Source organism: Clinocottus analis, unplaced genomic scaffold (genome assembly GCF_023055335.1).
Source record: "Clinocottus analis isolate CAN_PGR_092001 unplaced genomic scaffold, fCliAna1.0.p SCAF_24, whole genome shotgun sequence".
Lineage (NCBI taxonomy): Eukaryota > Metazoa > Chordata > Actinopteri > Perciformes > Cottidae > Clinocottus > Clinocottus analis.
The window spans coordinates 431,718-458,801 of record NW_027175976.1 but is presented as its reverse complement, the minus strand read 5'-3'; the positions used below and the strand labels follow the sequence as shown (position 1 = coordinate 458,801).

The 27,084-nt window shown below is 46.3% G+C and overlaps 2 protein-coding genes and 1 long non-coding RNA gene across 6 annotated transcripts; 1 reads left to right on the top strand and 2 right to left on the bottom strand.

The window, feature by feature from the left end:
• Positions 1-168: 168 nt before the first annotated feature.
• Positions 169-5,450, bottom strand: LOC137794171 (growth/differentiation factor 8-like). Its single transcript, XM_068590848.1, has 3 exons — positions 5,123-5,450; positions 4,116-4,486; positions 169-3,666 (listed from the first exon to the last, which is right to left on the bottom strand). Exons 1-3 carry the CDS (start codon positions 5,448-5,450, stop codon positions 3,286-3,288), a joined length of 1,080 nt encoding a protein of 359 aa, XP_068446949.1. The 3' UTR covers positions 169-3,285.
• A 3,432-nt stretch (positions 5,451-8,882) lies between these two features.
• On the bottom strand, positions 8,883-9,820 carry LOC137794183 (uncharacterized). Its single transcript, XR_011078281.1, has 3 exons — positions 9,791-9,820; positions 9,226-9,293; positions 8,883-9,125 (listed from the first exon to the last, which is right to left on the bottom strand). It is a non-coding gene; the product is annotated as an uncharacterized lncRNA (long non-coding RNA).
• A 592-nt stretch (positions 9,821-10,412) lies between these two features.
• LOC137794145 (protein Shroom2-like) lies at positions 10,413-25,975 on the top strand. 4 transcript variants are annotated; one of them, XM_068590783.1, is made up of 12 exons: positions 10,413-10,571; positions 11,209-11,432; positions 11,954-12,102; positions 17,869-17,886; positions 18,043-18,165; positions 18,280-20,542; positions 20,690-20,739; positions 21,759-22,337; positions 22,980-23,453; positions 23,951-24,119; positions 24,205-24,477; positions 24,761-25,975. In XM_068590783.1, exons 2-12 carry the CDS (start codon positions 11,289-11,291, stop codon positions 25,022-25,024), a joined length of 4,506 nt encoding a protein of 1,501 aa, XP_068446884.1. In that variant the 5' UTR covers positions 10,413-10,571; positions 11,209-11,288; the 3' UTR covers positions 25,025-25,975. The 4 variants fall into 4 exon arrangements, with proteins under 4 accessions (XP_068446884.1, XP_068446883.1, XP_068446881.1 ...); XM_068590782.1 differs by lacking the exons at positions 10,413-10,571; positions 11,209-11,432; positions 11,954-12,102; positions 17,869-17,886 and adding an exon at positions 13,321-13,612 and having other exon boundaries at positions 24,208-24,477; XM_068590780.1 differs by lacking the exons at positions 10,413-10,571; positions 11,209-11,432; positions 11,954-12,102; positions 17,869-17,886 and adding an exon at positions 13,321-13,612.
• Positions 25,976-27,084: the final 1,109 nt, after the last annotated feature.

Below are 27,084 nucleotides of genomic sequence, written 5' to 3'. Positions count from 1 at the left end.
GCTGTTCCGTCAGTTAGCAGATGTACCCATAATAACAATATACAAATAATGGTGTTGAAGTTGTTTTGAACGTTATAATCACAATATTAAGAAAAAATATGTGTTTATTTTTTTTCATACAATCTAAAGGTCATGAATTACATACAGAAATATTATTGATGTGTTTTTTTAAGCAAAAGAATGCAGTTTCCGGGGGAGTAAAAGCAATACTCGGAAGAGCGCACAGTGACCACGTGTTTTCAAAGAAAGAGAAACTAACTCTGAAACTGAAAGTTATGATGAAATAAGTTTGCAAATGGGTACTTTGACCTAATGACATTAAACACGATTTTGCAAAAATATATGATTGGAAAATAAGACTTTATTTTTCAAAATCAAGAAATATTGGACAATAAAAGAAAAACAGGACTAAAGACTTTTTTAACAGGTGTGTCCGATATGCTGTCAGTACAATAATACTTATGCTTCTACTATTCATATTAATAATAATTAGACACCTAATCATATTTATAATAATATGAATCTGGAGTTTGCGAGATGATTAACAGTCTAGAAAACAATTAACTCTGAGTTCTGCTTCCAAAGTATATATTGTTAAATTTGTGTTTTTGTAATTGATGTAATTGTGTAACCTTTTGGATTCTGAATTTTTCTGAAAATAAAACACTCTGAAATAGTTTGTGGTGAAAACTAGTGACCCATTGAAATATGAATATATATATGAATATTTTCTTCAGAAAAAAAGATGTAAATGTTAATCAAAATTACACAAAAAAAATCAATGCATGCAGTATGATATCAAAACTGTGATTCATTCGTCTACAGGAGTAATAATACTTCTACTTACAAGTCGGGTGCAGCTGTGGTAGACACGTCATTCGAAGTACAATAATGATTAAGTATAAACATATACAGACCTTACACGTCACTTAGATGCATTCACGAGCACACAGGTGGCATAAAGCTCAAGTTCTTACCAACTCAATTTGGAAACAATGCACAATGTCGCCACCTAGTGGCATAAATAAATAACACTTTTAATATATATTTGACGCACATCATTAAACAGAAACGTTTGGGTCTAACAGATTACAGCTTGTGGAGAAGCATATTTCTTAAAACATTGATCCCAGCGAGACTTAACATCATCTTTGTGTTCAAAGCTGCTTATTCTCTTCATCCGGTGACCATGTTTCTTGCATTCAGCTTGTCTTTGCAATTTTCTGAGAGAAATTCAACTTGTAGAAGCTTGAAACATCCTTTAAGTATGTTTGCGATTCCAGGAAACAATGTAACAGCTACTATACGATCCATATTGGTGATAATGAGACATTAAAGTCCTATGTTAATGAGAACTGATGGTGTGTTCCAAGACACAAAGAAGCGTAAAAGACAGCCAATATTTTACTGAAGAAAGTTATATTTTTAAAGGATTGTCAACGTGTTTACATGCCATCTGTTGCTTTACTCATACATGGAATGCTTCTCAGCAAACAACAGTTAAGTTTTCAGTGTCCTTGAATGCACCATCCCATATCCTCACAGCACATTGTAAGTGAACGTTTAATGAACTCATCCTCGTCTATCTTTAGAGATAAATAGCAGAACAAACTTTATTATTCATTTTAAGCAGTGAGAAATGCAACATACAGCACATAGTATATATACTCTATATACAAAATATCCACATTTACGTGTGATTTATGATTTTTTTTTAAGATTTAAAATGTCATTAAGTGGTGTAATTCCGCTTTTTTCATTTCCTCTAGTGGATTCATTTGCCTTATCTAAAGAAAACTACCCCTTTTGTAGAGATAAACTTGAGTTGAAGAAGATTAAACCCCTCTTCTTTTGCAGGAAAATTAACCAATGTGCACGCAATAACTCGACTGCACATGTTGTTCACTGCAGAACCACAAACATGGAACTGTGTCACTCATGGACGTTCTGTTCCAACAGCAGAACAAAGACTTTTGGGTCAGAAGCCCCCGTGAAGCACAACAACAGTAGAGACATCTGCACTTGGCTTCAAATCGAGTTCAAACCTCCCTCTGAGATCACAGTTCCTGTCCTCGCCTTGTCATTGGCTGATGGAAGCACAACTTCGTTGTCTGTTTTATACACTATTTTATAAGTTAAGGGGTGATTTTGATATGTGAAACAACCCTTTGACATAACCCTTTGGTTCTGATTTTCTTGAGGTTTTTGCTCTATGAGAGGAAAGTTATGTTTATATTTTGAGTTTAGAGGCATGCAAATATGTGTCTTATTACTCCCCAAAGGCAACATACAAATATATAAGTTTGACATATAAACCACCACAGCTAAATGCCAAAGGAAGTGCCATCTCCAGCTGCAGTTCTTCTAATGTCCACTAGGTGCTGTTCCGCTCTGACTCTGACAGGAAAATGATTGTGTCTCGAACCAGAATTGAACTTAACGCCACCTAAAATCTTATTTTAGGTTCATTGACCTCCTATGGTTCAGTGACGTAGAAGTGCACTCCGAGGCGTGCTAGTACACTGTGACATCACTGTGACATCACCGTCAGGTGTTGCTACACACTTCTGACCACAATTCTGTTTCAGATGTTTCAGCGAAATACTTCTTCATTCGTTTGGCGTCAACATACTCTGTAACCTGCAAATGTGTAGTGAATGCACGCTAAAAAAACAGGAAGAAGAGAGATGGAAAAATGGCAGAGAAGAAGAAGAAGAAGAAGAAGAAGAAGAAGAAGAAGAAGAAGAAGAAGAAGAAGAAGAAGAAGAAGGGGGAACATTTCAAGACACGATGCAACCTTGAGGCCTCGAGGATAGGAGGCAGTGAACTGTGTTTAACTACAAGATCGATGAGACTTGCCTTGATTGACAGGTCACTTGTCTCTTGTGGGGTCGTATACTCACTAAACTCTCTTGAGAACAGATCACAGCGAGGAGTTTGCAAACAAGCGTTGGGACAGAGAAGGGCGACCAGTCCGCCCAGAGTCATTCGGTTCATGTTTTTCAAAATAAAGGCGCACGTGGAAGACGCCCTGCAGGCTGTGCTCTGGTCAAGGCTCAAACCAGGACACACTTTCATAAGATAAGAGGATCTGTGTTGTGCTTTTATCACATTTAGTTGGTCATCTCTTCTCATCTATTTTTAGTTGTTGGATAAAAGCACGAAGTATAAAACTCTAAACAGCTTATCCTTGAGAATACTCCGGACTTGTCTTTCATGTTGCTGTGACTAAGTTTAGCTTTTTAATAAAATACATAATGTTGCACAACTTGCTTCCTCCTCTCCTCAGGAGCAGCCGCAGTGGTCGACCACCATGGACGGGATCTTCCCGTAGATGATCTGCTCCTTGCGGTTGAAGTAGAGCATGTTGATGGGCGACATCTTGGTGGGCGTGCAGCAGGGCCCCGCTGTGCCCCGCGGGTTGGCCTTGTTGACCAGGTGTGCGTGCGGGTACTGCTGCAGGTGCATGAACTCGCACTCCCCCGAGCAGTAGTTGGCTCGGTAGCGTTTGGGCGCAATGATCCAGTCCCAGCCGAACTCCTCGAAGTCGACGGTGAGCGGGTAGCGGCAGCAGCGGGTCTCTGCGGACTCCTCGTCGCAGTTGAGGCCCGAGTCGCGGCGGAACCTCTTGGGGCTGTCGAGGATCTTCACTTCGATGAACGGTTGCTGGAAAGAGATTGAAAATGCACCAGCGAGGCAGACAACCCGGCTCTCCAGTGACCCTCCAGGGTCCATGTGCGGTTGCAGTTTAGTTACCTTAAAATTCAGGTTATAAGCCGCTACTTAGACTCGTGCGGCTTAAATATTGGTGCAGCTGATTTGTGGACAAAATTCACCCACCGGCGATGCCGCCACGCTCGCCCAAGCTGGCACCATGGAAAACAGGTGTGCGCTACAGGTCAGCGCTAGCTCGCGAGCTAGCAACGCAAGCGAGTCTCTCCCACCACCTCTACATCAATAGTTCGCAAGCAAGCAACGCGAGCTAGCAACGCGAGCTAGCGCTGGGGAGGTGGTGGGAGAGGCTAGCTCGCGAGCTAGCTGACCTGTAGCTGCGGCTTATAAAAGAGTGCACCTTATAAAACACATTTAAATGTATTGATTTGTTGTGCACTCACCAGTCCTTCCTCTCCGGGCTCGGGCGAGGTGACCGCCAGATCTTCGCCGTTGGAGTCGTAGGCGTTGATCTCGATGCCGTAGTTGGTCTCCGGTTGCCGCAGCCAGGCCTGCAGCAGAGACTTGATGTCGATGCTCTGCCAGGAGCCGGCGCCGGCGTCCGTGTCGATCTTCAAGGAGCGGACTCTGACCCGGGTGCTGTTCCCCTCCTTCCCGGGTTTGAGGCGGGAGATCTGCAGGAAGACGGTGGTGACGGCGTCGGCCGGTCGCAGGTGAACCCACAGCTGAGCGCGCAGCATGTTTTTGGGTTGGATCTTTGGACTGAGGCTGAAGAGGCAACAGGAGGACAGCTCGTCTTGGGCGATGGGGTTAGCTGGAAGAATTGATCAAAATGTTCAATTATCTTGTTTCACATGAACAAGATAAAGTAAAACAACTCTCCAAGAGCAATATATTTCAATACTGCAATACTACTAACAGAGTAGTATCAAATTTTCTGTAAATATTTTTTGATAACCAGAGGATGAACCGTATTTATTTTGGTGACCCTTTGACCTTTTTTCTTCTGCCATCATCAAACCACAAAATCCACAAATCTAAACTGAAACTTTTACCCAGTAAACAAAAGGCTGCTGGATAATAAATATTCATTGTTCTTGTCCCCCTACTGGCATTAAAGATCAGCATTTATTATTACTTCACCCAAGTTAATATATTTTTTATTATAAACCATTTGATTTAATTTGCAGAAATATTTTTTCAAACAATACTGTTTTAAGTACCAACATCTCTTCTTTAAAATCACAATGCTGTGAGTATTTTTTTTTGGGATTGAAGGACTTTGAAACTATTTTGTTCGGATGGATATAAGTTATTGTAAAAGTTGAAGCTTAAACTCGGTGCTGTTAGTGTGGACTTGGAAACTAACTTTACGCGCAGGATTTACGCACTACGATGAAAAGAGGTGCAGAGCACAGAAGAGGAAAGCAAAGGGGTGTTGGTTTATTACGCTTGGTGGCCATGGTGATGATGGTCTCCGTCGTGGCGTGGTCCTCGTCCTCCACCCGCGGGTCGTACTGGTCCAGGAGCTGCGTCAGAGGAGGCGCTTTGGGGAGCAGCTGGCGGATCATGTCCCGGCTGATGTTGGGAGCCTGCTCCAGCCGCAAGATACTGAGGATCTGGGACTTGATGCTGTGGAGCCGCATCTGCTTGCTGTACTCCCGGAAGTCGCAGGCCGAGCATTGCTCCCCGCTCTCCGCCAGCAGCTTGGAGGTCTGGTTGGTCTCCACGGACCAGCTCGCAGAGAAGAAGACGGCCAGGCCGAGGAAGAGGAGCATCCTGGAGAAGAAGAGGCCAGTGCGGGACGCTGTCTCATATGAGTCTGTCCTCCGGCCTCCGGACCTTATGATTGGCTGCTCGGATCTTTTTTTAATCAGAAGGGAGATTTAAAGAGGTAGCAAGATTTCACAATATATATTGTCTTCATTGAATGAAACCTGAGTAAAGACAATAACTGGGTCTTCATTTCACTGAATTCATTGTGTTATTTATTTTATTTAATGATGAGTTTTGATGGTAGATAAGCAACTTCTTGGCATTTCCAGTGCTTGTTTTGTTCTTGTTTTCCTTCAAGACATAATGTGTTCAAAGGGAAGTCTCAGACACTTCAGCTGATGTGACTCTGAGGTTGTGTTTATGTGTGATGTTGTCCGACAAGAGAGAACCACGCAAACAAGTTCAAAGCAAGAAATACATCATGTGAATACTTTGTCTGAGAGACCAATGTTGTTTAGTTTCATGAGATAATTGTATATGTGTACATGCAAAAAGAACTGAATAATGAACACTGCAGCTTATAAAAACATATTGCACCAGACATGCAGAATATAAACATTGACTTCATGAAGAAATTGCAATTGGACTTGTTAGCTTAAATTGAACATTTAAATACTAAAACTTGCCCTGTTGGAAAAACTCTAAAATTACTAAGATAGAAACCTGAAGAACAAGACACTGACACACATTTTGTGTGTCAGCATGTTTTACTGGCAGACCTGCTCCTCCCACCGACCTGCACCACGAGGGAACTGGTTCAGGTCTGAAGGTTGTCAGCACCTAAAGGACCTGCAGCGAGTCCAGAGAGGAGCCGCAGAGGGTAAGACATTATACAACACCTCAATATATTTCAATAATATCGTCTCCTGTGGCGCTGCAGAGTTCATGAAGTGTTTACTTTTTACATAAAGTTGATACAATACAGGAACACTTTATCCTTCTTGTTCTAATATAATCATCTTTTTCAAAATATTCTTTTAGTGATGGTTAATCTGACAAAGCCTGTTAGATGTTTTATTATCTATTGGACACAGATGACCTTCTCCAGACTGGATGTTCTTGGTATTGTGTTTGTGGGTAAACAGAAACCTGCAGGTGACGTCACCTTGTTTTGGGGGAAAACACCTTGTGAAAGAGTGTGGAACATCTTTGCGATGGTCGTTCTGTTCTGCAGCGATGGAAAGTATCAGCTTATGAGCGTTCCAGTTGAGATGGGATGTAAAGAGTCGAGATGCTGGTCTGGAGACCGCTCGCACAAACAGGAGGAGGCCGCCATGGACGAAGAAGAAACGAGGGAAACCAACGCATTCTTAATGGACGTGAAGGAGACAAAACGTCCAGCTGGCTCAGAGGAGACGCCGGATGATGGAGGTTTGGTGACACTTCCTCCAGTCAGCAAAACGATGCTGGATTTTGCCCAGAGGATGTCGGAGGATATCATCGCTCGGGCTCTGCAGCTGTGCTGGGAGACGGAGATCCACTGCGAGGACTGGCCTTTCATGGACACTAAGTGTGAATATGTGATCTGAACCAGGACTTAAAACTGCACCTAAATGTGTTTACATCCCGCCGTCTGCTGCTGGAGGAATGTGGAGTCCCCGTCTGCAACATGTACGTTTTGGAGCTTGAGATCTATGTGTTGTATGATGGTTAAAGCTGCTCTGAGCAGCGTCCAGTGAATAAAACACTAACTTTCTCAATCGAACAGGAGGAAATGTGTCATTTGGCAGGTGTGATGTTTACCATGCTTACATCACATTAATACAAACCGAGGCCGATGGGATGTCACTAGTTCTGCAGGAGTTTGGTCATGAACCAAAGTTGAATTGGCCTGATGATGAGGGGTGAGCTAGCAACAAGAGTGACTCCACAAACAGAAACAAATTGACTGCCAAGACAAAATAATAAGGAATCTAAAGTGTGAGCAGTGAGGGAAATAAGAGCTTTCATAAGCAAAACACGGCTTCCTTACAATGTCTTCATAACAAACGCTGAAATCTCAACGCAGTATTTGAAGCAGGTTTTGTTTAGTGAGAAAATGACACCTGTTGAGGAGGACGACCTTGTTTTCCAGCCGGAGGTCATCCAAGGTTTTCCCCGAAGTGTCAGAGGAAGAAAACCAGTTTAACTTCTCTTTGATCACAGATAAAGAAACGAGATCGTCTTATTGGAGAAAATGTAAACTAAAAATACTACATTCAATATTTTCAACGACAAGTCATCTTCCACCTTCCACCTGTCACCTTCCACCTGTCACCTCCCACCTATCACCTGTCACCTCCCACCTCCCACCTGTCACCTGTCACCTCCCACCTGTCACCTGTCACCTATCACCTGTCACCTCCCACCTGTCACCTGTCACCTCCCACCTATCACCTGTCACCTCCCACCTGTCACCTCCCACCTGTCACCTGTCACCTCCCACCTATCACCTGTCACCTGTCACCTCCCACCTGTCCCCTCTCAGAGATGCTGGCTGCAAGAGGAGGAGCCTTCAGGACTCGTTGTACTGTGTCGTAGTTACTCAACTCATACAAACAACATATTTTATACACCTCAAATGTCCTTAATTCTACAAAATGCATAAAAACACAAGGGACAGAAACTCAATCTTAAAGCTCCATGATTTCCAAACAATTCATCTTCCTAAAACAGCAAAGTCTTTCTCTGTCACAATACAGACATACAACATAATGTTTTTCAATGTTTTATTTCATAAGAGTGCAGAAATACAGCGATGACCATTTTCATTGCACAAATGTAGTTAGAGTTTCACTGGATGCGTCTGCTGCCTTCAGGACAAGACAGGACAGTTTCATAAACACCACAGAATAAACTTTGACAACACAAAGCTCTTCTTTGACACTAAACGCTTCCATGTTGGGCTGAAAGGTGTGTGTGTGTGTGTGTCTGTGTGTGTGTGTGTGTGTGTGTACTCGCTCAGAGTAAGAGAAAAGATTTAACAGGCTTTTAATTGACTTTGTATCTCACCTGCATTTAGCAGTGCCCACCACGACCATGACCACGACCACGACCATGACCATGACCACGACCATGACCATGACGTCCTTTACCTTTCCCGCGATGTCTTCTACAACGGCCACCCTGCCCGTCATCAGTGCTGCTGCCACTGCCGCTGTCACTGCCGCTCTCACTGCCGCAGTCACTGCCCCCGCTCTCGTCATGGCTGCCGTCACCGGTCCCTTCACGGCGACCTTTACGGCGACGCCTTTCACGGCGGTCTTTATTGCCATCTCCATGGCGGTCTTTACGGCGACGCCCTCCATGGCGGTCTTCATCGCCATCTTCATGGCAGCCTTTATCGTCATATCCATGGCGGTCTTTGTCGCCATCTTCATGGCAGCCTTTATCGTCATATCCATGGCGGTCTTTGTCGCCATCTTCATGGCAGCCTGTATCATCATCTCCATGGCGGTCTTTACGGCGACGCCCTCCATGGCGGTCTTCATCGCCATCTTCATGGCAGCCTGTATCATCATATCCATGGCGGTCTTTGTCGCCATCTTCATGGCAGCCTTTATCGTCATATCCATGGGGGTCTTTGTCGCCGTATCCATGGCGGCCTTCATGACGATCATCTCCATTGGGGTCTTTGTCAGGGAACCCGCATTCCTCGCCGCCTGGAAGCCCAAAGCCGCTAAGACCCTGTCCTCCTGCTTTGGGGTTTCAAGAAAAAACTTACAATTTCTAGAAGAAAATGACATGAAACTTGTGTCTCCGGATGAACGGAAGAAGAGATAAAACTGCATATCTTACCTTTTGAACCACCAAACATGTTGTGTTGTTGTTCTTTGTGGTAGATACTTCCTTAATGACGCAGTATGCTAGATAAAAGAACACAGGGAGGTGCCTGTTAACGTTCAAGAGAAACCAGTTCGACAGTTTGACTGCATCAATTAAAACAAGCAGGTTGATCAGGTGAAAACTTTATATCCAAGTGAGTTCCTTCAGGTTTGGAAAATACTTAAATTGCTGCTTTAACTTTTTCCAACATGCAAGAATGATTACAGTTTTGATATTAATGCAACACTGGTTAGCTTCTGTCCTCACTGTGTTAAGCTCAGTTTGGTTTGAAAAATAAAAACTTTGTTCCAAATTTGGGCTTTGACAGGAAGCCATTGGTTGTCTGTAATGTTCTGTCCAGCTGTTCAATGTCACACTGAGATTAACAAGAAAACATTTATTTTGATCAAAAAGTGAAACCTGCTAATCAAGCTAAACTTGTTTTATTTAATTAAATCTAGAAATCTGCATTAAATACCTCCAAAGCTTCGAGGTGAAAACCTCTTCCCCCAGACAGAAGATTAAACTGCGCACTCACCTGAGACGATGCAGTCAGGACTCACAGACGATGCTCGGTGATTCAAAGGTACCTCGGATGTCTCACCTCCACGCCTGCATTCCTGCCCTGTGACATCACTGCATGAGCAGGTGCAGAGGAGCTCGCTGCTTTTGGTGCTCAGCCAAACTAAAGACATGTCTGTGTTTCAATAAAGATCACAATCACAAGATCAATATGTTCTTTCTCTCTGGACGTCAGCAGTGAGACGATCACGCCTACAACCACACTGCCCTGCAGGCCTGATGGCCACAGGGCAGCCTGGCCTCAATCATTGACCCTTCAGGTACTTGTACTTTATATTTACATGTTCTGCTACTTTATACTTCTGCTTCACTAGTTATTATGTTTTTACTGCACATGAACACATACATCATGATTTAATATTGAAAACATTAGACAAGATAAAGAATAAAAAAGTAGATGGAAACTTCTTCTTCTTCTTCTTCTTCTTCTTCTTCTTCTTCTTCTTCTTCTTCTTCTTCTTCTTCTTCGTTTGACCCTGTCCGTCCGGTGCTCATTACTGCCCCCTGCTGGACAGAGTGCAGATCGACAAACCTTTTTGATGCTCGGTGCTGGTGCGCAGTTCCGTGTTTAATGCTCTGCAGGTCAGCGGACTGCAGTTAGAGGTGATGGAGTTGCTCTCTGAAGTACTTTAGGAAGTACTTTATGAAGTACTGAAGAGGGTAAAACGCCGTCACGCGGCAGAGGACGAGAGGCTTGTGCACGCGCACCACCTGTTGGAGCTTCTCCTGTTCACAAGGTTTGTTTGTTGTTTGTTGTCCATAAAGGTTCTAGTTAAAAATCAATAAAACTTCGATATTACAGTTTCTTCTGGAGTTCAATAAATCACAATGAGCTTATTAGCGATCAGCGTTATCTAAATATCGACCTGTAACGTCACGTGACGTCATGTATTTACTTATATTACAGGCTAGCTTAATGAAGCAGATTCAATAAAGTTGATTTTCTGATTTAAAATAAATATTTAACTTTAAAAGCCAAAATAAATTTCAAAATGTGAGGAAAAAATTACATTGTGTGTTTTAAGAATATATAGATAACTCACTTTTGTATTTTTTAGGAACATAAAGTGGTGATTCAAACCCAGGACAGCATTCAGAAGACCTTTTTATTCATCTTCAATGATCTTCATTCATTTTGGTTTCCGAAATGTGAGAAATTAGAAAAAATATCTTGTTTTCATAAATATTTTGTCTTTGATGGAAACCGATGATCTAAATAACGTGATACTGAACCCTCCATGGGTCATTCGTTGCCCAAACCTCCTGCTGTGTCTCTATTTGTCTGTCAGGACTCGTCTGTTACTGAAGGATCCTTCTGAGGTAAATTGGGATATATTTGTGAATGTTTTCCAACATGAATGCTGAATCTTGCAGAGTCACGATGGAGCCCACTGGACCGGAGGCAGAGACTCGCCGAGAGCTCCAGCAAGAGGGATGAAGCGAGGGAGCTGGACATGCGGAGAGGCTCAGAGCCGCAGAAGCAAAAGGATGAAGAGGAGGAGGAAGAGCTGGTGGAGGTGCTGCTCCGAGGCAAAGCACCCTGGGGCTTCACACTGAGGGGCGGCACCGAGCACAGAGAGCCTCTGGTCATCACAAAGGTACAACACACAGCCAGCATATTTCATAATCACTATATTTCTTTAGTGAGACCGGCCCAAAACCCAACGGTGCTGTTTCACTATCATATATGACATCATAGAAGCTGATACCAGAGAATATTTTGGCATTTGTGTTGGCAAAATGTAAAAAAAAAAAAATCATATTCTGTCAATGAATTGATCGTCAAACACACAGTTTGTCATTTACAGACTTTTTAAAATGATGCAACAATGAAGCAACATAAATAAGTAATATATAAAATACTTAACGCAATATAAGACGCGGTAACCTAATGAAAGACCGCTGCCCCTTTTCTCTACCTCCATCATAGAAGGCTCATGATGGACCTTCTCCTCCTGCGGCTGCAGCAGGTCAGCAGGCTCCTCCAGCCTCCTCGGGTTGCAGACGGGGCAGCGTTTTAATTTTTAATCGGAGCACTCGGGTTGCCGGCCAGATGAAACCGTACCCTCTGTGACCCCGTGCACCTTGTGTGTGTGTGTGTGTGTGTGTGTGTGTTCAGGTGGAGCAGGCCAGCGTGGCGGCGGCAGTCGGCCTGCAGGCCGGCGATGGGCTGGTGAGAGTGGGCGTCGTCCAGCTTAGCGGCTCCCGTCAGGAGGCCATCTGCCTGGTGAAGAGCTCCCACCAGACCCTGACCCTGGCGGTCCGCAGGTACCATGTGACGCCCTAAAACACCAGAGGAACCATATGCGAGGAACGCATATGGGCCTCTCGCTGCTGGTTTGAGGTTGAAAAACAAACGCAGATGAACTGCAGCCAGCGGGTGTTTCAGTGCTCATGAAGACTCCTAGAGAGAGAAGGAGTCTCCTGTGACGGATCTATCCTGGAAAGATTCAACAAGGAGGCAATGTTCTGCGTTTCTCTGTTGTATATGTTCGTAAACTAAATATCTTTTTTATTTTTCACTATTTTCTGCCGATGTTCTGCTCCACCTCTTCATGACAGTGAGGTTAAGACCAGGTGTGTTGTGTTGCTCAGATGAAGGAGGTTCTGCACTGGTTCTGCACTGGTTCTGCACTAGTTCTGCACTGGTTCTGCACTGGTTCTGCACTGGTTCTGCACTGGTTCTGCACTGGTTCTGCAGAGGTTCTGCAGAGGTTCTGCAGCGTGAGATCTTCTTTGTCATGGATCCATAACTCACTGGTCTGATAGTTTGTGTACTAATTCGCAGAAAGATTTGGCGACACCTTATGGAGGTTTAAGCCGACTGCGTGAAATATTTATATTCTGCTTCCAACTTTACTGTGTGACAAAAGTATTTCAGTTTTCATGGAATGCCTCAAATATCTTGAATATTAATATATGAATACAGATATATGCCATTCACATGTATTTGGGTTCAGTTAGATTCAACGTATGCAGAAAGAGGTCTGTTGTTCTATTATCATGACAGAGCCACAGATCTTTATTTTATATTCTAATGAAGATCCAAATTTACTTAAATTAAGGGGACAAATTAAAAAGTTAAAGAACAGAATAATCCACAAATGTTATCAAGTCTCATTTCTTTGTTTTATTTTTCTATTCTGTGAGGAAAGTTTCCTACTGTACTTTGGGCCTCTCCACCAGAATAATCCCCTTATTGATGTCCTGTCCTGTCAGAATTATAAGCTCACTGGCAAATAGCAACAGAGTCTTAGAGCCTGAATCCAATTAGCAGCTGCAAAGCCTCCGCTGGGCCGGGCTCTGCAGAGTGGGTTGAATCCACAGGAGGGAAAGGTGGGCCGCCTCCTCTGTCCGGCCGTGCTCCCCCGTTTGCGGGAGGAGTGGTACGGCCCACGTTGCCTAGGTGAGTTGACACTGCTTAGCGGGATAGGCCGTATCAGCAGAGCCCATTGTGTTCATGGGCTCTGGCCTCTGCAACCAGCACAGAGTGGGCGCTCCCGTCGGCTGTTCTTCTCGCTCTGGACAGTTTGTTTTTTTAGAAGATAAAAGAGAAGATTTTCACTCCCAGGTACTTCCTGTCTTTGTGTCTATCTCCTCTGATTCAATCAAGTGGGAGTACATCAGGAAGCGCTGTGTGAGCGACGCATTAAGGTTGAGAGGCGTTTTCCCAAAAGGATCAGCTGTACATCTAAAAAGAGAGAGCCCTACAAACTGCTTTTAAAGTGTGAGGATGGACCTGAAGGGTGGAAGGTGACGGAGGACGACGTCAGTGCAGGTAAACCCATGTTTAGTACGTCTGGCAGAGCTGCTCTGTGTGAATGTACAGGGCAGAAAACGTTTGTTAATCACAGTTCCAGCTCTTTAACCTGATGTCTCTGACACACACACACACACACACACAGGCACATGTTATCTGACCCTGACAAAGAGGAGTCATGTTATTCACAGACTAGAAAGCATGCAGAGAATTATTCTGAATGTCCTCATCTCAGATCTCAGATCCAGAGTCTGTATTTAAAAATCTGTTTTTATTTTTGTTGTCTTACAATGCAGAGAAACACGTTTACAATCCAAAAACCTGCACTGAGATCGCGACATTAGCATAAAAAACACATCAGATCTGCACATTTATGCAGAAAAAAAAACATTTAGTAAGTTACCATCAGGTTTTAAAGGTTAATATTGAGCATAAATATTCCACTTTTCTTTCGTACCCTTCACTCCTTCATTTATATTTTGGTGAAGTGAGAGCAGGGCCAGATGTTCCAGGTGTTGCTCGTCTTCAGGTCTGTGTGGGTCAAAGGTCGTGCATGTTCCTCCCTCTTGTTGTGTTAGCGCTGCAGCGCCGCGACGATAAGCCCGGCGCTGATGACGCTCGCACTTTCTATTGTGGCGGCGCTGAACGCCTCGCTGCTCATCAGGGGACCGGCTGTGCGTCACTTTTGATAAGAAGTGAGAACTTAAGAGGGAAAACAGATGTTGACAAACTGCATAATGTGTCATGGAGAAGAAAAAAAGGCAATGCATTGCAAAATGTAAATGTTTTTATTGTGATGAAAGTCACTTTACCACAGTGATCCTAACGTTACAAATTGCCATGAATCCGCCTCCCATTGATTTAGAACATGGGCCAGAAAGTCCTTAAACATCCAGAGAACATGCTCACATACATTTAACATGAATATTAATATAAACGTCTACCATTACACCACTTTAACACCAAATATGTCATCACAGGTTTCCTAATTTGAGCAGCGACATCTCTTCAAACTCATGATTTGTATTTTAAATGAAGAGCGGAGGAGTTTCTCCATGGTGGAGGCGTCTCTCGGTATCTTCCTCCCTCCTCCTCTTCCTCCCTCCTTCCTCCCCCTCAGCCTGGCGTTGGCTGCTATCTCTCCAAACAGAGCCGGACTCGGGCCAAACATTCCTGTCTGTGCTATGTTTCCTGACAAGGACGCTGCTGTAGATCTTCAGCAGAGAAACAAGGTCGTGATGAAATGAATACAGAAGTATCAGGTACCTGCTCGATGACGGGGAACCTGTCTGCAGTCCCAGTCCACCCAGTTTCACTCCGATAGAGCCAAGTCATGAAACATCAGAGCCCCTGAAATCTAGACCTTTGCACCAGACATGGAGGTGGAAGAGTGGCGTCATTCGGTGGAGGAAGAGCTCCGTCTGCGTGTACGAGGAAGCTTCAACCTGAGAAACAATTGTTTTGATTTGATCTTCTTGGTGGATCAGGATCAGGTCTCTTAAGAACCGGGTCAACCTTTGCTCGTATACAGATTTAGTTTATTTGTTTTAATTTAGGTGGAGTTTAAGGGTTGCACTTAGAAGTTGGAACTACAAATTGTTGAGTTGTTGTCAATGCATAAATATCATAAGACAAAATGAGCGCTTGTGTTGCATTGCTACATTGTTGCATTGCTACTTTGCTACATTGTTGCATTGCTACATTGTTTCTTTATTTCTTTCCTGACTGTTGTGGCGTTCACGTCCCGTTGACTTGACTTTCCCAGCAGCCCCGGCGGCTCTGCAGGCCCAGCAACTTGCAGCCCAAACACACTCTAGATTACAGCGAGGACTCCGCCCCTCCGTCTCAAATCCCCCTTTGTAATCCCAGAGAAAATCTCCTCCTCCGCACAAGGTGCAGTGTGTTTGTGTTGCTGCTGGGCGGAGGGAGATTCCTCAGACTGGTGTCCGACTGGTGGGAGCTCTGGTGTCAGACTGGTGTCAGACTGGTGGAAGCTCTGGTGTCAGACTGGTGTCAGACTGGTGGGAGCTCTGGTGTCAGACTGGACCTTTTTATTTGGGTTTCTGAAGGAGTCGCTGTGCAGGAGTGAAGTGATACTGAAGCCAGCCTGTGAGGGAGCTGGTAAGTGGACTGTTTCCTCCTCTGTTGCTTCATTTAGCGACAGGTTGAGCTCCTTATCAACATGTGTGTCATAATTATTACAATACTTAGAGTTCTTACTGCATGTGTTAATGAATACGATTGTAATAATTAAATCATACAAGAGATTTGCTTGGACTTTGACATATTCGTTATTTTTCTGAGCCACTTTTTTAATTCACCAATTGATCATTTCATCTAAAACGTGTGATTTTGAATGTCTTTTTATTTTATTGGATCAGAATTCTCATTCCATGTGACTGTTTAAGACCCAACTGGACTCTTGACAAACTTATTCTCCTTAAACCTCAACCGGAAGTCCAACATGTTGTTTTTTGTAGCTTCTTTTCTTCCGCTTCATCCTCTCTCTGACGAGCGTTCTCGTCAGCTTCTGCTTTCTGACTCGTCTCCATCGTGAGCGCCGGCGTCTCCTCTCTGTGACGGAGCAGCTGTCTTTCTTTGACAATGGACCTCCAGGCGCTTTAGAGAAAGTGACATTTGCATTTCTATTGTGCAGGAGTCTGTTTGGAGGCAACACTCACTGTGTGTGTCACACTGAACAAAGGGAGCGAAGAAGGATTTCTACCTTTTAAAGAAACAGAGTTTTCACAGTTTAGGTTTGATTGGAAGACGCAAAAGAAGAAGAGTTGGTTTATAGATGGAGAGAGAAGCTCAGTCGAGTCAAACGAGTTCATTCAAGCTTCCTATATCTGGAGAAAAACACACATATAAGTACCAAAACTTAATTAAAAAGTTAGTGTTTTAGTGCGCAGCCGGTCAGATTATCTACCATGCAAGCGTACGGTTGGTAGACATGGTAGACAATGTTTGCATGCTCATCTGACCTGCTGTGACTAAAACACCAACGTATATGTATAAACGTATAAGAGGAAGATCGTCTGCAACTTGTGAAATCAGAACAATGAAAGTTAATAAAATACCAGATATCTCTTCTGTCTCTTAAGGGATTACACGCAAAGGAATGGGAGACAGTGGAGGTATTGTTAGCGAGCCCGAGAGCATGGCGCCGCTCTCTCTTTGCTCCGCTGTCAGACTCTCAGACTCCTGACGGAGAGCAGAGATGTGCTCTGGAGGCGAGGGTTTCCCTCCCTGCATTCCTGGCCTCAAAGAATGCACCGTGACCGGGTTCCACCTTCCAATCACAGCCAAGGAAGTGTCTTTTGGTCGCGATATCTCACTTTCACCTGACACTTGAACTCAAGAAAACAGACATTTTTTACTTGTTTTTTTCAGCGCACTTATTTTCAACCATTTAACAGATTCAGCCTGCACGTTAAAACTGGGAGGTTATGGCGGTTGTGGATCCCGTCTCTCAAATTTTTCTCCAAGCTAAGCAGTTAATCTTCGTCTGGGCCATATGGCGGTGACGGATCTGTCCTCTCCGGTTGTGGAAGCTCTTCAGAGTAAGAGCTTCCAGCCTGCTTGGTCATCAATCTGTGAGGAAGTCGGCTCCTAGATTTGGTCCAAAATGCAGCGACATGTCTGCATCTAAAAAGCACAGATTGTCCCATTGAGGGGAGCTGAGGGGGGAAGGGGGTTACTTTTGCCTTGTTTGAGTTTGCAGCAGTCTAACCAGCACTAGGGCCTCAGACTCCTATGTGTGCTTTAGAAGGAAGAAAGATTGTCTTGTTCTGTGTCTCTTCATGTCTTCTGACTCTACCTCCTTCTCCTCTTTCTTTCTTCTTCCTTCGCTCGCTGCCCATCAGGGCTAAAATGGTCGATGTTGTGTCCCCGCACACAATGCCGTCAGAAAGCGAGGTTCACGTGGCGAGGAGCTTCCTCACCAAGATTTTGCGCAGCTCCATGAGGTACCAGCCTCGCGTCGCTCTGTTGGTTGGTAGTTTTGAACCCAGTGATGGAGTCTGTGCATTGTGCTCCTTCCTTCGTGTTCTGAGTCTTGTGGGTGCTGCTTGTCCAAACCTTTAGTGGTAATTGCACATTTGTGTCTCTAATGTTGTGTTTGTCCCAGTTGTATTCAGCCTCCTCGTAGCTTTTAGTTGGTTTTCATGTCTTGAAGTTAACACGCTGTCATATATTTTCCTCTGTTTTAAATATATTGTGAAATGAGGGTGTTAAACATGTGTAAATCTTTTCTTTTTCAACATGCTTTCCAGGAAAAACCGCTTCAAAGAGTACGTGCAAATTCATTTGATTTCCAGGCTCGAAGACTTTGCACACAAATACCTAGAAACATATAATAGGTTGAAATAAAAAGTTCAACTATTGAACTCTGCAGCTGAAAAGTCAAATACTCCCTTGTTTCACATGCTCGCCTCTGTGCCTTGCAGGAAGGATGATCCAAACTCACGCCCCCTCTCCTGGCACTCCTCCAAGCTGACAGAAGAGGAGGCGGAGCCTGCCAGGCGAGACGCCGCCACGGCATCGATCTGGCAGCCAAAGCATGAAGCAAGGTGAGACTTTGGGGATTCTCTTTCAGCTTCTCACTGTTAAACAGGAAAGAACGTTTTTGTTTTAATTCATTTGTGAGCATTGGTCTCATTTTGTTTCTGATGACACACAACCAGGCCCAAAGAGTCGGATCAAGGGGACCAGAAGGTCCAGCGTCTGCTGCCCGGCCCGTTGAGCTCAGGGAACAACATGGAGAACCTGGAGCGACCCTCTCATCCCTTCCCACCAGGTCGTCTTTCCCCGACTAAATACGTCGGCGGTGATGAGCCGCTGTGTGCCCCAGGAGGCAAACGAGAGTCCGGGTTCAGCTGCTTCTCCATCACCTCCAGCCCTCCCGGTCATGATGGGAAGGGTACCAGCTCTGAAAACATTTTCTTCAAGGGCCTTCAGAGTGAAGGGCCTCAGCAGGCGGAGCGGCCCAGGTACCTGCAGTCGACCCTGGGGAACGGCGGATGGGAGGAGCAGGCTGCCCCTCGGGTCTCCGTCGCAGGGAGGCCCAGCGTAGGCCCGGTGTGGCAGGTACCAGAGAAGAAGAGGTCCCAGTCTCCTCCTCTTCCACAGCCTCCCCTGCGCAGTGACAGTTTCGCTGCCACAAAGGTGTTCCCGTACTCTGATGGGCCGAGTGGGCCGGCAAAGACCCGCGGCAGGTCCGTTGAGAAACTGACAGAAAGTACCCTCAGAGCCCAGCAGGAGAGAGAGGCCAGACGTAGCTTCAACCCGCTGTCCACCAAAGACTTCCTCCTCCCCGACACGGCAGCTGACCACAACCACAACCAGCTGCAGCCCAACAAACTCTTCTCGCTGTCCAGCAATGATGTCAGACAGTCTCACTACACCCAACCACCTGCCCACCAGAGGCAATACAGTGACGAAAGCCCCTTCTGCATGCAGACCAGGTCGGCAGCTCCCACCAAGATCCAGAGTGTAGGAAGCTACTATCGCAGCCTCCAGGAACTGCCCACAAACATCTTCAGCCGGAAACACGCCCGGCACTCCACAGCCTCCACGGCTGGTTCAGCTGCAAACCCAAACCAGGAGAACGTGAGGCACAACAGATACTACGGCCCGGGCAGCAAGCATTCGGTTGCTGAGCTCCAGGTCCGGCACGGCAAAGTCGAGGCCCGTAGGGGGGAAATGGAGAAACCACAACGGGTAAACAGCAATGAACCTGGCTTCCCAAGTTCCTTGAAGACAAACAATAAGACAAAATACTCTCTACCTCAGTCCCAGCTGCCTTATAGTGACAGTAAGGAGCGCAGTGGCCATTCCAACCTGGGGAACGGGCTTCATTATGACCGCAGAGCCTCTGAGCTTCCTGTTCGAAGCCAGGAGGACGCTGCAAAGAGAGGCGACGGGCTCGCTAATGACACGGAAAGACACGCCGCAACACATGAAAGTAATGATCATAAGGTCGGTGTTTCACGACACCAAGACCCATGGGTGCCGCAAGAAGACCGCCGAATATCCCCCCAGAAAACCCCACTCCTCCACTCCCTTGCCCAGGAGAGTAGGAGTCTGGCCGCGAGGCAACCGGCAGCCACGACCGCGGGCGCAACGCTGGATGTCAGTGACATCGCGGCCGCCGGCAGCGGGAAGTCTTATCGCCGCAGCGACCGGTATGCCACCACCCTCCGCAATGAGATCCAGCAGAAGCGAGCCCAGCTGCAAAAGAGCCGCAGCGCCGCGACCCTGACCTGCAACGCTGAGGACGAGGAAGCGGAGGAGTGGAGGTCCACGGAGACGTCCATGTCTTCCGGTGTGTCCTTCTCCAACACCTACAAGGACCACCTGAAGGAGGCGCAGGCCAGGGTCCTGCAGGCCACCTCCTTCCAGAGACGGGACCTTGAGCCTCTTGGACCAGAGGTGCCGGTCGTTAAACCCTCCAGTGGACGCATTAGAGGACGTAAGCGCTTCCCAATGGTCAAGAGGATGCACTCCTTCTCAGAACCTGACAAGATAAACAAGGTGGGCGTGGAGGGAGAAGCCCAGACGGGGTCTTTTGGAGAGCGGAGAAAGTTCTTCGAGGTAAAACCGGCGTTTTCCAGGCCTGTGCTGAAGTTGAGTCAGGGTCCAAACTTGAATGTGAATCTCGGTGAGGTCGGCAAACCCAAAGAGACGACTCCCTGTGCAGAGGAGGAGGCTCGCCCGTGTGCAGAACACCTGAGCCCCGCACACATGCAGGTGCTGGCAGAGCAGCAGAGGCTCGGGACCTTCGCTGAGTACCAGGCTACGTGGAACCAGCAGAAGAAGTCATCCGAGGCCAAGACGCAGGGGAGGTACCATTCAGCAGAGAACATCCTGGATGCAGAGGGGGAGGAGAGGGCCGTGTGCGTCCACGAGAGATCCCGGTCGTCTCCCTCTGCAGACTTCTATGCACAGGTGAGATTAAACAGGTGTTTGTGGACCTGCATGATGACGTTAAGCTGTATTTCTTTGTGTTTCTTTATGTTAAGGATATTTTCATCCGAGAGCTTGTGAACGGATTTGCAGAGTTAGGCAAAGAAGTTTTTCACGTTTCTTTTGCAGAACATTCCTTCACCTTGGATAGCCGCTCCCAGCCAGCAGAGCACTTCCAGGTGAGATGAAGAGTTCAAAAATGTACAACAAACAATCAGTGGAAAAAACACTTTTTACATTAAGTAAATGCTCTGTTTCTTCCCAAAGCGTTCAGTATGATAAATATAAAATGACCTACATAATAACGTCTGTTTCCTGGGAACATCCATGAAAAAAACAACAAATGCACATGAAGTTTCATGTAAATGTGGGATTTAAGTGGTGAGCTTTCAGAGAAAGAAAACGCCTCAGTTTCTATTTCCAGGTTTCCTGCGCTTAAAGGAAAGTATTAATATCCTGCAGACGAGAACTCTTCCCCTCCGTGTAGAGTTGTTGGAGCTCATGTTGAGGTGAACAGTATCTCCTGGCATCCTGTAAACTACACCCACATTTACAAAAGCGTGTGTAATTACAGCTGATGTACGGCAGGTGGAGATCGTTTAACCCTTGAGCTGCTTTTCAAAATGAACAGTTATCGCTTTCTCTGCTGACTGTTTTGCTGTCAGGTTAATGATATGTCCGCTAATTTAATCTTGTAAATTGATGTCACATAATATTTATTTAGTGGAAATGTGTCAGACCATCTGCCCTCATCTCGTCTGTGTTTGTTTTTCACAGCCGTGGCTCAGGTTTCTCAAATCGTAACGCACACAATCAGGATGTTAGTGGAGCGAAGGAAGGAAACGACTTCCTGTGGACTATTTTCCAAATTTAGGAGCTGTTGGATTTCCGCTTGAGTCTATCAAAGTCAGGTTTTTTTATACCAGAAAACAACTTCTGACACGTTACCACTGAAACACACACTGTACACGGCTGTACAGTGCTTTTCATCAATATGTCTCTGTATTAAACACAGTGCTTCAAAACCGTGATTCATGAAATGAAGTCCAGACTTCTTGCCACAGGAACAAAACTAGTAGTTAGAGCAGCTTTAAAAAAAAAGAAGACTGAAGATGGTTTTAACCTCTTTTGTAACGAAGGTTAAAAATCTACTTTTATCGCAGTTACTGATGCAGTTTGTCTTCACTTTGACCTCCAGAGGAAAAACAGAGAGCCGGCTGCGATGCCATCCCGACCACAGCCCACAGCTGGCCCCGTCAGTCCCCAGAGACCAGGGCCCGGTCCCAGGCCTCGCCGACCACAGAACCAGTCCCTCCCACACCACACACTCCTCAGGGCCTCGCAGCCTCAGCCCCGGCCCCGGATCCCAGTCTCCATCCCAGCTTCCACAGACCAAGGGCCTCCTGCCTCCGCCCAGGCTCCATTTAGGCCCGGAAACCACATCCTCCTCCCAGGAATTCCTCCCTGGCACCCAGGCAGACCCGTCAGCGCTCCGGCCTCGGTCCAGCTGCAGCTCTGACACCCGGAACCGTGACGCCGGCCCCGCCTCGGCCGGCTCCCCTCGGCCCGGAGCCGCCCGGAGCAGAGAAGTTGGAGGAGCCGAGCCGGAGCAGGATCCACCGCAGCCGCCGTCCTCGTCCTCGTCCTCCCTGCTCTGCTGCCGGACCGCTGCGCCGTCGCTCCCTGCAGCACAGCGAGCGCAGCGCTCTCCCTCGCCACCGCGGAGGCTGACCGACAGGCCGCCGGCCGCGTCCGCTCAGGATGACTCACCTCTCAGGTAAGCTGCTTAGCAAAAGGGCTTCAGGTTTACTCGCCGCCCCTCGTTACGCGAGGCTTCTCCGTCCCACAAGAGAAGGCTTTGAACTTCAGGTAGACCAGCTCACGTCCACGGATAGAAGGACAAGGAGACCGTTACACTGTCTTCACTTTGTTACACGTTACACTTTAAGGAATAACCGAAGAAGAAGCCTGAAATATGCAACGGTTAGATTGAGCTGGTTGTCTGTAATTTAGTTGAAGCCACATGAGCTTTGGTTTGCCTTTGAGCTCGACTGTAGGAGCCGTCCTTTAATTAGAAACGACTACGTAGCTCTGATGTTTCCGTACTGGGGCAATGATGTGAACGCTCCAGCTCCTCATCTTCAGGTTTCTTCAGTCGTTGAGGTTAAGATGACTAAGACCTCCTCGTGGTTTAAACACTGAAGAGCAAAGAGTTGTTTGGAAGCTAGGAAAGTCCTCGTGTTTTTTTAGTCTTACATTTGCAAAAATAGACTATAAAATACAGATGATGACAAAATGTTTAAATAATTTTAATAACATACAGGAAACAAACTAGAAAAGAGCTGCTATGAGGCACAAGATGAGGACAAGTCTCCATTGTTTTCAGATGTTTGGATACTTTAATGTTGTTCCTGTGCAGGTCAGACCGTGGTGTGAGGCTCCCCGCTGACATGGATGTGAACCCCCCGGTGAGGAAAGTCCCCGTGAGGATCGTCCACGCAGAGTCCAGCTCGCAGCGAGAGGGTCTGGCCTACCTGCCTCAAAGCGAGACCTGCAGCTTCGGGCCGCCGCCCCCCGGCCCCTCCCTGAGCGCCGCGGAGCGCCCGGCCTCGTCTCTGTTCAGCGCCTTCACCCGCCAGGACCTGGCCCAGGCCTCGGGCCCGGGGAAGGAGTCGAGTCCGGCGGGGGAGGAGGACGCCAAGAGGGAGGAGCTGGCCAGGGACATCATGGGCAAGGACAAGACCCTGGTGGACATCTTGGACCAGAGCGGCAGGATGACCACCATGGACCTGATGGAAGGACTGTTCCCCACGGAGGAGCCGGTCCTGGAGGGCAGCAGGAGGGCCTGCTCTGGCTCCAGACTGCCCACCTCGTCCCCCAGGAGCATGGACAGGTGGGATCTTTAACAAGTTCTGTGAAGTATTGATTCACATTGAGCTGCTTGTCAAAACACTTGAGATATTCAGAATAAAAAAGAGATCAACATGAAGTGTTAAAACATTATGAATGAAATTACCAAACTAAGAGACTAATAAAGGTTGACTGGACAACTTGTATTAGCCTGCTGCCCCCTGGTGGACAAATGTCTCATTACATCTATCTTCCCCGTTCAAAACGACCTCTCTCGTTATCCTGAATATTTAACACTATGACTGTTGTTAGTTAATATTGATAATAATACTTTCATAACATACTTATTTAAAATAAAAAAATCACAATGCAAAATAAGATAATATGAGTTGAGACGTAAAAACTATTTTAACGAATAGAAATCATTAAAAATAAATCAAATGCAGTTAGAAATTAGTTAAATTAGCCAGATTGTAAAGGTGTGTGTGTGTGTGTGTGTGTGTGTGTGTGTGTGTGTGTGTGTGTGTGTGTGTGTGTCAGGAGGGAGGAGGAGGACCTGCCTGCAGCAGCCTCCCTGGTCCCCAGCTCCTCCTACTACAACACATCGGCTCCCAAGGCCGAGCTCCTCATCAAGATGAAGGACATGCAGGAGCAGCTGGAGGAGCAGGACTCTGAGGACGAGCTGGACGTCGACCTCGCCGGCAAGAAGGTGAAGACGTGCGTCACGTTTCCATCGTCCACAGGCATTTGCTTTGCAGTCTGTGTTGACTGTGTGTATGGTGTTAACCCCCCAGCAGGAGCTGATGTCCAGCCTGGCCAGGAAGCTGGCGGTGCTGCGGGACGCCCGGCTCAGCCTGCAGGAGGACGTGGAGGCCAACGAGGCGCTGGGCCGCCAGGTGGAGGCCACGGTGCGCCGGCTCTGCCGCGCCAACCAGCTGGACAAGTTCTGCATGTTCGTGGGCGACCTGGACAAGGTGGTGAGCCTGCTGCTGTCGCTGTCGGGGCGGCTCGCCCGCGTGGAGAACGCCCTCAACGGCCTGGAGGACGAGGCCCCGCCGGAGGAGAAGGTAACGGCCAAGGGGCGGAAGGGACGAGCTGATTCAATACTCAGGGTTCTTACGCTCATGGAGAACCTGGAACAGTCCTGGCGTTTTTAAAAATGTTTTTTTCCCAGGCCTGGAAAAGTCCTGGGAAAAAATACAACTTGGTGACATTTGGTTAAAAGTCTAGAAATTTGGTTAAAAGTTATAAAAATTTGGTTAAAAGTTATGGACCTTTGGTTAATAGTCCTGTAAGTCCATTGGTCAAAATGTCTACGGGCCCTGACTAATAACAGGAACCCGTTCTCAGAGAACCCTGATGGAGAAGCGGAAGCTGCTGATGCAGCAGCACGAGGATGCCAAGGAGCTGAAGGAGAACCTGGACCGCCGGGAGCGGCTGGTGTCCGGCATCATGGAGGCGCACCTGGACCCGGAGAGCCTGGATGACTACCGGCACTTTGTGAAGATGAAGTCGGCCCTCATCATCGAGCAGCGCAAGCTGGAGGACAAGGTGAAGCTGGGAGAGGAGCAGCTGAAGTGCCTGCTGGACAGTCTGCCGCCGCCGGCGCTCTGATGTCGCTCGCCCGGAGCGCCGTGCGGCTGCAGCTCTGATGCTGCCGGAGCAGTTTCATATCCACGTCTTTGCTGAACTGTTGATGCTGCATTTCGCTCTCTGAGCAAAGAGACAGGAGCGAGGCCCGGTCTGCTGGACCTGCAGTCATCCGTGAGGAAACACGGCTCCTTCGGCCCAGCTCTGGCACGATGACGAGACTTTTGTGTGGTTATTTGTGTTTGTTCTGCTTTGGGACGCATCTGTTTTTAACGGTTTAATAAGTAGACTTGCGAGGAAAGTTCCTAACATTCCCACGTAAAAAACAAAAGGGCTCATAGCCACATAAGAAATGTATTTTATGTACAAAGTACAAAAGATTTAATGTTGGCTTTTCATTCCTTAATATAAATATGAAGGTACCTGAATCTAGATTTAGTCCACAGACAGTTGTTTATATCTTTTAGTATCCCAAAGTCCAGGTTTACTCATGTTTTATAACTTTTATATTTCACTTTGAGGCGTTTTAGCACCGTTTAACACTCAGACACTGATTTCAAACCTAAACCAGAGTCATGTTTCATGGTGCGTGTAAGCAAACACACAAAGCAAATGTTGTCGTTATCCGACAGTGTTGCTGCTCTTTATTACTTGTGTATATTTAAGTTGCATTGTGTGGCTGCAGGGCTGTAATGAATTACCACCAGGTGTGTTCTAGTTGTCTTAGCGATGTTGCTCAGTAATTTATTGACAGCTTTTTTGGGAAACTTATACGGGGAATTTATTTTCACCGGTGACGTATTTTTTTAGTTTTCTAAGGAAATGAAAGAAGAGTTCCTGGTTGGCTTCCTGTCAGATGTTAGACTCCTGCTTTACAACATCTGTCTGTAAGCTACATGTGTGCATGTGACCTCATGCAGTCACATCTTGCATTCATGCTACAATAAGAGCCCATAACCGGATGAACGTGTTAAAGACCAGCAGGACTCATGTTTCCTGCAGCGTTCACTGCCTGTGAACGCTGCAGGAAACATGCAGGTTCTCCTGTGACCTCGCGGGTTCTCCTGTGACCTCGCGGGTTCTCCTGTGACCTCGCAGGTTCTCCTGTGACCTCGCGGGTTCTCCTGTGACCTCGCAGGTTCTCCTTCACACGTCATCTTGGTGTTTCTGTGGAGGTGAAAGTGAGCACTTTACTCTCTGATTTGACTCGTATATATTTATTTGAAGACGTGCCTGCTGTCTCTTCCCACCACTGTGACGCTCATGGACCGGAGTGGGCGTGGCCTGGACACACACACACACACACACACACACACACGTGTGCACTCTTTCACCTACGCAGCAATAAAATGATAAAAGCTGAGAGATTTTTGTTTTGTATTTCTATTATATTTACTGGTTCTTAAAGCACGTGAGATGCCGGTCAATCAAGGAAACCACTGAATTTGTATTTTCACTTATTTTAGGAAAGCCAGACTTAAAGAAGTAGAAGAAAGCTGGATATGAAGTGTCCATACGACAACTGGAAAGAAGGTTTCATACTTTGGATCGCTTCTTCTTCTTTAGGACACGGCTCTAGTGACAGAAAAGCAAATAACAAACACGAGTTTGAACTCCTTTAAGATGTATTTCAACAAACAGGCCGTTGTGATGGGAGGCAACAATTACAATGCAGATTTTCTTTTGATGCATTGTGGGTTTGAATATTACTGAGTCATAACTCTGCTGGCGTCTGGACGGTTGACACAACATTATCATCCTGAGGCCATTGCCACGCCTTCAGTTTACCAGTGTGACCTTTGAGACGAGTTTATAGAGCTATGAAGACAGTGCTGGGGACGGAGGGAGACGGGAGATTATCCAGATAATCTGGGAATAAAACGAGATAACAAGCTGTCATTTCAGAGCACACATTCAAACGATGTTCTATAAATGCATATTTACACTTGAATGAAGTTTTCTTTGGTTCTATATAGATATTTATGGATCTATATAGATATAATTGAGTATCATCTCCATAACATTGAACTTTTCTTATATTGCCGAAAGGAAGAATATATAAGTGATGAACTGAATAAACTTGT